This window comes from Corylus avellana, chromosome ca2 (genome assembly GCF_901000735.1).
Source record: "Corylus avellana chromosome ca2, CavTom2PMs-1.0".
In the NCBI taxonomy this organism is placed as follows: Eukaryota; Viridiplantae; Streptophyta; class Magnoliopsida; order Fagales; family Betulaceae; genus Corylus; species Corylus avellana.
In genome coordinates this window covers 11,443,596-11,453,198 of record NC_081542.1, presented here as the reverse complement: position 1 = coordinate 11,453,198, position 9,603 = coordinate 11,443,596, and the positions used below count along the sequence as shown (strand labels likewise).

General features: G+C 36.3%; 2 protein-coding genes across 2 annotated transcripts; one reads left to right on the top strand and one right to left on the bottom strand.

The window, feature by feature from the left end:
- The first annotated feature begins 451 nt into the window (after nt 1-451).
- LOC132170754 (guanine nucleotide-binding protein subunit gamma 2) lies at nt 452-3,856 on the top strand. The gene is made up of 4 exons (XM_059581848.1): nt 452-798; nt 3,126-3,178; nt 3,465-3,509; nt 3,591-3,856. Exons 1-4 carry the CDS (start codon nt 664-666, stop codon nt 3,673-3,675), a joined length of 318 nt encoding a protein of 105 aa, XP_059437831.1. The 5' UTR covers nt 452-663; the 3' UTR covers nt 3,676-3,856.
- A 2,547-nt stretch (nt 3,857-6,403) lies between these two features.
- On the bottom strand, nt 6,404-7,523 carry LOC132169054 (uncharacterized). The gene is made up of 3 exons (XM_059580144.1): nt 7,113-7,523; nt 6,848-7,012; nt 6,404-6,742 (listed from the first exon to the last, which is right to left on the bottom strand). Exons 1-3 carry the CDS (start codon nt 7,521-7,523, stop codon nt 6,404-6,406), a joined length of 915 nt encoding a protein of 304 aa, XP_059436127.1.
- Between the last annotated feature and the right edge of the window lie 2,080 nt (nt 7,524-9,603).

Below are 9,603 nucleotides of genomic sequence, written 5' to 3'. Positions count from 1 at the left end.
GGAAATGAAAAGAAACAAAACAAAAAGTGAAGTAAAAAATAAAGGATAAGATCCATTGGTCCGTGTGCCGGGTTAGGGGCATTAGCGAAACAAATTCAAAAAAACGTGCACGTGAGGCGCACGTGTTGGCCAAACCGTCCAACATGACATAATCTTTTAACGGAATGGCAACATTGCAACAACAACAAAAAAAAAAAAAAACCCTTCAGGGTGGGTTATATTGTTAATTTTTAAACATGGGAGGTAGAATAAAAAAAAAAAAAAAATTTAAAAAAAAAAGTGTCAAACTTTAGGAAGGTAAACTATAATTTTTCCTATATTTTGAGAATTTTACACCTACCCAAGTGTTTACTCCACGTGACAGTAAAAAAAATACTTGGCAGTAAAAATTATTATTAATTGCGACAGAAAGTGAATACTTAGAATGTACAGGTACCAGTCCTCATATATTTTGGGAGGAGAAAGCAAGTGAAAAATGTAAAAAGCTTTTGTACGGACAAAAGTCTTCAGATCTGTAAAGGTGAGAGGGAGTTCACAAGCCTGCATATTTATTTGTGTAAATGAGGAGTGAAACTCAAATTCGAAAAAGAAAAAATGAGCGGCTCTGTTGTGGGATGAGCCTCATCTTTGGAGCCATTCTTTTGGATTTTGAGTTTTGCAGTAATGGCGTCTGAAACGGCGTCGTCTGTAGATGAGCTTGCCGTTGCTTCAGTAGCAGCAGAAGGACCTGATACGAGAGGCAAGCATCGGATTCTCGCCCAACTCAAGCGCGTCGAGCAAGAATCCAAATTCTTAGAGGTCTCTTTCTTCTTCTTCTTGATAAATATTTGTGCTTGTTAGTTTGGTATGAACTGGGTTTAGATGCATTTCCTTTTTAGCTTGGAATCTCGGGGATAATGGGCAATTTTTGCTTCTGGGGCAAGTTGTTCTTTTGTTTATTTTATATATGCTTGTGTACTTATATTTTGTTAGCAGCTATATACAGGGAAATAAGAAATAGAAAATGATTTCATATTTTGCCAAAAGAAGGGGAAAAAAAAAAAAAAAAAAAAAAAAACCTGACCCTAGCATGATTATTTAGTGTATCATCAGTGACAAATGGTATCAAATCCAACCTAATGACACCATGTGCCTTTGGGACATTGCATGATGTGAGTCTTGGTGAAAACATCAAGTATTTGAGTGGGAGAGCCTAGAAAGTTAAGTTCCACATTGGGTGGGTAGATTGTGAAGTTGATGCATGAGTGTCAAATCCTACATTGATTTCTTATTAAGTGAGATTAGACTATATAAATGATTTTTAAGGAATTTCAATTATAACTTAACTAGTCATTTTTGGATGATAGTGTTGATGTTGGTAGCGCTTCCCTAGGTGACAGAGGAAGAACCAACAATAAATGTTTTTGATTTTTTCTTGTATGCATTGAAGTGACTAAATGACATTAGATGTCGTAATTTCTTACCTAAATCATTCTGCCCACAAGATGCTACAAGCCAATGGAATGGATGAGTTTTTCATCAAAGAATATTTGTTTCCTAAAGCTATAGTAATGGTTCTTATTTAATATCCATGACATAGTGGAGCATCGAAAGAGTGATGTTGTGCCTCCTAAATGTGAGATGCGCTGGACCCTTTTTTTTTTTATGTATGTGACAATTGTTCTAGTTCAGCTGATTGAATATGTATAAAGATATTTGAAGGCAGTCAGGTGATTGATCTTGCAACTTTCTTTGCCTCTGTATGAGACAATGGGGAATGCTTCAAACTGACCTAAATTATGTATCTTGGAAGAGAAGACTTAAAGTTGGGTTCTGACTTGTTGGCAATGTTTAACTTTGAAATAAGTTTGGCTAAGGGAAAGAAAGACACTAGAAAAAAAAAGTTCGACTGTGGGAATGCAATTATTTTTCTCTGTGGTGGAATGTTACAGCGTAAACTCCTCCTGTGCCTAATTAAGTTACCCCATAAAAAAGTACTGTTTAGCTGCTCAACTCCGTACAATGCTTATCCACTTCTCTCTTCTGTAAGTTTCAAGTTATAGAAATGCTTACCTACAAAAAAAAAAAAAAAGAGAAAGTTATAGAAATGCTTTTGTTTAGCTTCATGTCCTAAATCGTTATGCTTTAGGATTTTATGGGCCTTTTAATACTCTCTATCTGGATTTTTATATAATAGATGTAGGAAGGCTATGTTGCTTTTAACCTCAATGGGTTGGCCTAGTGGTTGAAGCTTGTGATCTTAGGGAGTATCACTCCTTATAGCCCAAGTTCAAGACTTGCTAGGTGCAAACTCCCCCTTGGGACCACACCCCCTAGTGTAAAAGCAAGTGATTTACCTTGATCCGTGTAAAGAAACTTTTGAGGGTGCGGTGTACGGGTCCGAGGTTTACTCTGTAGGGGTGAGTCTAAAGAACCCTCCCTTGTCAAGATTCCCCATCATTGAAAAAAAAGGCTATGTTGCTTTTATGTCTCTAGAAGATATTCAAAATTCTATCTCCTGAATATTTTCTGCTATACAGCAATTCTCTGGTAATATCTAGTCTGAACTGTTCTCATGTTCTATTGGTTTCAATTCGTAGACACTGCACAATTTAAATAGAGAAATGAATTGTCTTGTGGGACTTGACTACATCCTCTTTGATGGTGACAACAAATGCCTGAGATGAAGTAGTCCACCGATGTTCTGTGTCTAGAAAAGCTATGACTTTCATCGTCAGGGCTGCAATGTTCTCTCAACCTTATCTTAAAGTATTTCTAATGTTTGTGGTTTAACTTGGTTGATTCCATAGTTCAACTGAATTAGAATACTTGCTACCCTAAGTTGTGGTGCTATAGGTCACTGATTAAGGCTTGCCACTCACCCTTATCCGTGTATAGCCACATGCTTGAAAGTTTTTATCATCTTAGAAAAGTGACAGAATCATAAGCCATGATACTGATTTGCCCTTTTCTTGCGTAATAGCTTGCTAGTTGCTCTTGCAGATGAAACTACAGTTTTGAAGTTTGTCTTTTTTATCTCTGGATTCTGAAACTAACTTCTGCAGAAAGTCACTGTTGTGTTGTTATGCACTGAATTGCAATTTACAGCTTATTCCTGTTACTTGGTTTTGCATGAATTTGTCCAGGAAGAGTTAGAAGAGCTTCAAAAAACAGAAAACGTGTCAACATCATGTGAGGAGTAAGTACAACAATTGGGTTTTTTTTTTTTTTTTTTTTTAAAGAAAAAGAAATAGGCTGGTGGAAGAGGAGATTTCATATTTATTTTCAATCCAATGTGGTATAGAGATAGTAGTGCGATCGCTTGTATTGGTTTACCCATTCAATTTCTAGTAATTGGAAATACACATCTTCACTTGTTTGTCAGCTCATTCTGATGATTAAAGAGCTATAGCAAAATCTCATATAAGTTGATGGCAAAAGATTTGTAGAGTGTATGGTAATCTGTTTTTCTTGTTGGCTCTCAGATTGTTGCGCAACATAGAAATAATACCTGATCCACTACTCCCACTGTAAGTTACACAACCTATATAATATTCCACCTTCCTAATAAAAATGGGTAAGCCCTAATCATCAGTTTATTCTGTTTACAGCACAAACGGCCCTGTGAACCCATTATGGGATCAATGGTTTGAAGGTCCCCAAGATTCACAAGGTTGCAGCTGCTGGATTCTTTGATTAAAAGCAATGCAAGGATTTGTTGCGAGAGGCTTCAAGATGTGTTAGTTAATTGATGTTCATAAGTTACACCGGAGTTTTTGTTTTAGCAAATGTTTTGACTAAATTTTGCACCACGTGTGAGACTGAAATTTGTAGGTTGATCATTCTGAATGCACAATTTACAATCTATTCAGATAAAGTTTGTACATGAAAAATACCCTGGTCCTGAATTTCTGAGGTTCCAAACAGAGATGCTGGCATATCCTCCTTCAAAGACCTCAATAAGCTAATCATACGTACGGCACTTTTACATTCTATAACTTTCCTCCATTTGTCTTGGACAAATTTATTGACAACTTAAAAGTCACTACACACAAAAATAAAGCATATCCTTTGTTCTCAGCAAAAAAAAAAAACAAAAAAAATTAAAATTAAAGAAATTTAAAAATTAAAATTAAAATTAAAAATTAAAAAGTACGAAATCAATCATGTAGTATCAAAATGTTTTGAGAGATCCATGTCGTATGCATAAAGAACAAATAAGTCCTTAATATTAAAATTCACCCAAAAATTTGATGGATTCCGTTAGTGTGTCACTTTAGATTCAATTAAATTACATGTATCAAATTTAATAATTAACTTAGTAGGATTTAATATATGATCATTGTTAGTCGACATTTGTATGTTTTAATTAAACATAATTTAACGAACTTCTCTCTCTCCCAGCCCCCAAAAAAACCCTAGCCTCTTTGCTAGCTGTCGTATGGTTTGTGAGTGAAAAACGCTATGCCGACTCCAAAAACTTGTTTATCACAATTTATGCGGAATTAATATAATGAAGCAATAAACAATTCAATCACCCAAAATATATAAAGCAATAAAGAGGCAGACACAGATATTTTGGTTACGAAGAGGAAACCTTTTAGAAACCGATCTAAAAGTAAAACCTCTCCGGGGCAGCCAAACCCAGGAAATCACTATCAAAAGATTATCCAGAGATTACAGACACTAGGAACACTTACAACCCTTTGCAAGACCTTGGCTCTGTAAGATCGACAAGCCTACAACTCGTCTCCTTGCTCACAATCTTCTTCAACGTGATTCTCCTTTACCGGACCCTTCCGATAGACTTCTCAACCGTAGATTTATCAAAGGAATAACTAAAACTCTAAGAGATTTAATTTAACGCTCACCACATATGATCTCTCTTAGCACAGCCTCCGACGAACTCTCTGGGGGTTAAAATTCCTACTTCTATCTTCTATAATGATGTATATATACCCCCGACAAAACCCTAGACTTAAACCACTTAAAATCACGTTTTTGGGCCTCAAACTTACGGGGTGTCCGGACATGTTAATGGGCTGTCCGGACACGGCTTTGCGGAGCAAAATTTGAGTTTCTGGAAATGAGGTCCGGACCCGGGGAATTGCGGTCCGGACCCGGCCTGTCTAGTCTTCATCAACAGCTCCGATCGATGGGCGTTTATGGTCCGATTGAGCTGAAATTTTGCAGGGACGTTCATAACACATGGATCTACATTATGAACGGTGGAGATTGGATTCTGAGCATTCTATATCAGTGTTTGAGCCGTGAACAGTAGCATCTGCATTTTGGAACTGAATTAAGCTAACACAAGAACTAACAGTGAGGATTGTAGAATCTCTCTCTTCCCTCCTTGATCCCCTCTCCTCCTTTTTCCTTCCTCGTGGAGTTTTTACCTTGGGGTTTTCTTGGTTTAGAGTTTTCTCTAATCCCTTTTGCCTCTCATGCGGCCATATCTATCGCCCCTATGCAATTTATCCATTATCCTCCCAAATTATCCTCCCAAAATCGCGACATCTACCCCTTTATTGCCGCCGTGCCACCTCCTATACACCGCCAAATCACTTCTTCCTTCCGGATCTGTTTTGTGGTTTTGGTTTTGGCTCCTTTGAAACTAGATCTATCTTCCTCTATCAAATGTGGCTACCAACGCCCCTCACCACCATCTTCATCAACCTCTCTCCTCCCCGTCGCCTCCTTCCGTGCCTCAACCTAGTACCCACACGCTGACTTGTGGATCTCACGTGTCCGTTCGACTTTGCCAACACCTTTGCTAATTTTGCTGATTTTTGGATTTGGATTTATATTTCTACTATTTGCTTTCTATTTCTGCTTTGTGTTGTTTTCTTTGGGCTTGTTTGTGAGGATTTTTGTTATCAGAGACCGGTTCACTTCTCTGACAAATCCATCTCGAAAACCATGCATCAGTGCCTTCCTTTCGCGGGCATCCTTTTGGATGTCTTGTTCGATGCTTGCTTGTGGGTGCTTAGGAAGGGTTGACGTGCCTTTTGAGGTTCGTCTGCCTTCCGCCGCCTCTTGGTTTTGCTTCTTTAACCGCTTTTAACAGCCTTTCAGAGAAGCTCGTGTCATTTTTGACCCATTGCATATTATTTGTGTGTATCTCTTGCACTGTAATTATTGTTACCCCTCTAAGTACGTAATACCAGTGTGTGATAGGCAAATACCGAAGAACAAGGAGGATAAACAGAACAAAGTGTAAAAAATATTAGAAAAAAGCAAATAATCTTGCATTAAAATGTCAAACTCAGGCAAATGATAAATAGGTAATCAAGCAAAGCTAGATGAATGTAAATTGGAAGCCTATTAGCTGATCTAAGAGTAAAATGTCTTTCTAAAACCAAAAGCTAGTCAAATTCCTCTTGAATGAGAGGGAAGAGGGAAAGAAAATAAAAATAAAAAATTAACAAGGTTGAGTGGATAAAAGGTGCCTGAGGTGGAGTAAATGTTCCTCATTTGAAATGTGAAGAGAGAGACGAAGATTTGTTAAGAGGGACTCTTGATCCCAAGTTATAAATGGACCTGAAGCATACATTGCCTGCACAGTTGACTTATAAGCTTTAACCTCTTGTTTATGGACCTCAACTTTGATAACTAGTTTCTGTTTGCTGGACCAAGGCGGAAATGATGAGGACTCAGCAGAAGAAGAATGGTCTCTTGATGAACAATTAACACTGGGATGTTCAGCTGCCTCACCATCTTCATTCAAACTACAGCTAGCAATAGATGAAATATCATCCACCTGCATGCATCAACCAACAATGGTTTCTTAGAAGGGACTCCTAATATATATAAATATATATATCACCAGCCACCAGGCATTTGGAAGGCACATTTAATTTCTTACCATCGGCAGCTCCTCCGATGGTGGTTCAGAACAATGGCCATGATTTCCTTCAGGAAGCCACATTTCTTTGACATTTTTCTTTCCATCTCCCCCTCTTGTTAAGCAACTCCCTTGCCAAACAGCTAGTGTGCCAATATTGTCGACAGCCTGCCTATTTTCTTGAACCTGCAAGCAGATTGAACGTCAGAAATTGATTTGATTATCGTACTTATTTTTCCGTTTTATTCAAGAAACACCGGTAGTTAAAGAGGTTAATTATTATTACCTTCCCAATCCCAACCAGCTGTGACCACTTATTGTTATGCCAAGCTTGGCGAACCCTTAGACTAGATTTATGAAATTCTTTGAGGTGGATGGACCCAACAAACCTAACAACAAAATGGACGTTCTTGATCGCCTTCAGAATCGCTGCAACCCTCCAACACTGAATATCAAACACCTCAGCAATATCACCAGCCGTCCATCTTTCAAGCCCCTTCTGATCATCCTGCGGCGGAGGCTGTGGCCGTACATCCTCCTCATGCACCCTCTCCACAGCTGCCTGATCTCCTTTGTGCCTCACAATAATACTGTAGCTATTGCCTTGTACTGAAGTTACTATTCCGGGAAACCAGCAGCCGCATGGATCATTTTCTTTTCTAAATACCTCCACTGAATTCCCCTCCTTGAACCTCATTTTTCTTTTATAATCAAACTTGAATATATCTGAAGAATCCAAAAATAAATAAGTAAATAATTCAATCTTCTCATTGTTATCCTGATCAAATATAATGAAACTATATATATATATATATATACATGCAATCTATGTCATTATGGGGATATTATTCCTCTTTTTCTTTTCTTTATTTGTAAGAGCACGCCCAAAAACTACTCAACTGATCAGATATTAAACAAAATCACATGGCCCCGTATAAATCTTTGAACTAGAAATATAGCTATCAAGATATATATATATATATATATGACAAAATATGATAAAATTGAATGGGATTGATCTGGGCCGGAGAGGACCAATGGGGCGCAGCTTGTTGTGCTCATGACCACATCTTTATTATTTAATTTCTAGAGTGGTTCTCTTTGATTATTCTTTTCCTTTTTCTTGTTTTTTAAATGTGTGATCGTATTTGGAGCACGTTTAAATTGTTAGCAGTTTGGTCTTATCACGTAATTGTGTCCCAAGCATCAATAGGGTATCTTCCACATTAATACGTTTCTATCATCAATTTTTCTGTTCTCATTGCGCTTTGGACACTCAACGTAACCCTACAACTTTAAGGTAAATAATGTGGGATTGCAAACGGACCCAACTCAAGCAGGAGCTGACCCAGTAATTGATTAAGGGCATGTTTAGGATTGTGTTTGAGAAGTCTAAAAGTGTTGTTAACACTTAAAAAGTCCGTTTGAAAAAAATATATATATATATTTGTTTAGTAAAAAAAATTAAAAGCACTTTTAAGGATTAAAACAGCTTAAAAATGGCAAAAAAAAAACACTTTTGACAAAAGTTTTTTTTGACTTAAAAACTCTATTTTTCAAACGCAATCCAAACAGGCTCTAATTCTAGTCCTTTTTGTATTTCACCTAATTAAATCCTTTCATAATTAAGGAGATTTATCCATAATAATTTACAATTTTTCATCTATATATATATATAGATGAAAAATATAGTTTTAATTAGGAAACTTTTCTAAGGGTGTATTCAAGAACTATTTTAGTACCCAAAAGCAAAACATTTTAGAAAAATAATCCTGGGAATAAGGAAGTTTTTAGTTGGGTGTTTTTTGTTTCAAATTAACATTTGAATAATCCTAATTAATTAAGGATGTATAATTTCGTTCCACGTAATGAATATGTAATTAGTAAGATAAATTATAAAGATTAATGTCCGAAACATCCTTATAAAATAAAAAAAGAAGACAAATTGATTGAGTGGCTCATCTCATGATCAATAGTGTTGATCTTAGACATTTCATGAATGCAAATCTACAACTGCCTCTCATCGTGTACGCTAGAGCGTAGCTAGGGGGCACACAATGATTGGCGGAACCGTGCAAGCCTGAAATAGAAATACATAATTATTAGGGCACGGAAGTTAATTCCCACGTACTTTGTCTCACTTTGTACTCAAAACTTACTTCTAATTGACATACTAATTAGAAAGATAATAATAATATTAAGGAGATACGTGGAAATTTTATCCAAAACTTATTATTATAATTAGAGAAAAGATATTTAGGGTTCGTTTGGAATTGCGGTTTCAATAAATGTGATTTTAAAAGTGCGCTACTTTTTAAAATCGTAAAGGCGTTTGGTAAAACATGTTAAAATGTATTTTTTTTATAAAATATTTGTTATGCGAAATCGTAATTTTGGTTTAAATTCGCACTTTTTAAATAAGTACCCCCTAGCATGCTTATAGAAATCACAGATTTTTTTCCTATTTTAAATTAAGTGCTTTTTAAATCGCAATATATATCAAACGCCTTACATTTTGTAATATATTTTAAAAACATAAATTATTCATGTGAAATCGCAACTCCAAATGCTCCCTTAGTAGGCTCTGTCATATCATTGACATACAACTATAATGATGTGATAGTGAATATTTGCCATTCTCTTTTATTTTTACAAGTCCTTGTTAATTCAAAAGTTGATTTATATGGCTACATCATCATAGTTATATGACGACGGTTTGATAGTCTACTAAATAACATCACTGTTATACTTAAAAGGACACACACTCAGTTCAAAGG

Bases quoted from the DNA above. Each gene is read 5' to 3' on its own strand.
- LOC132170754 (XM_059581848.1), top strand. From the start codon at position 664: ATGGCGTCTGAAACGGCGTCGTCTGTAGATGAGCTTGCCGTTGCTTCA. The intron at 799-3,125 runs GTCTCTTTCTTC...GAATTTGTCCAG, and splicing joins AAGAATCCAAATTCTTAGAG to GAAGAGTTAGAAGAGCTTCA. The intron at 3,179-3,464 runs GTAAGTACAACA...GTTGGCTCTCAG, and splicing joins GTGTCAACATCATGTGAGGA to ATTGTTGCGCAACATAGAAA.
- LOC132169054 (XM_059580144.1), bottom strand. From the start codon at position 7,523: ATGAGGTTCAAGGAGGGGAATTCAGTGGAGGTATTTAGAAAAGAAAAT. The intron at 7,013-7,112 runs GTAATAATAATT...ATCTGCTTGCAG, and splicing joins AGCTGGTTGGGATTGGGAAG to GTTCAAGAAAATAGGCAGGC. The intron at 6,743-6,847 runs GTAAGAAATTAA...TGATGCATGCAG, and splicing joins CATCGGAGGAGCTGCCGATG to GTGGATGATATTTCATCTAT.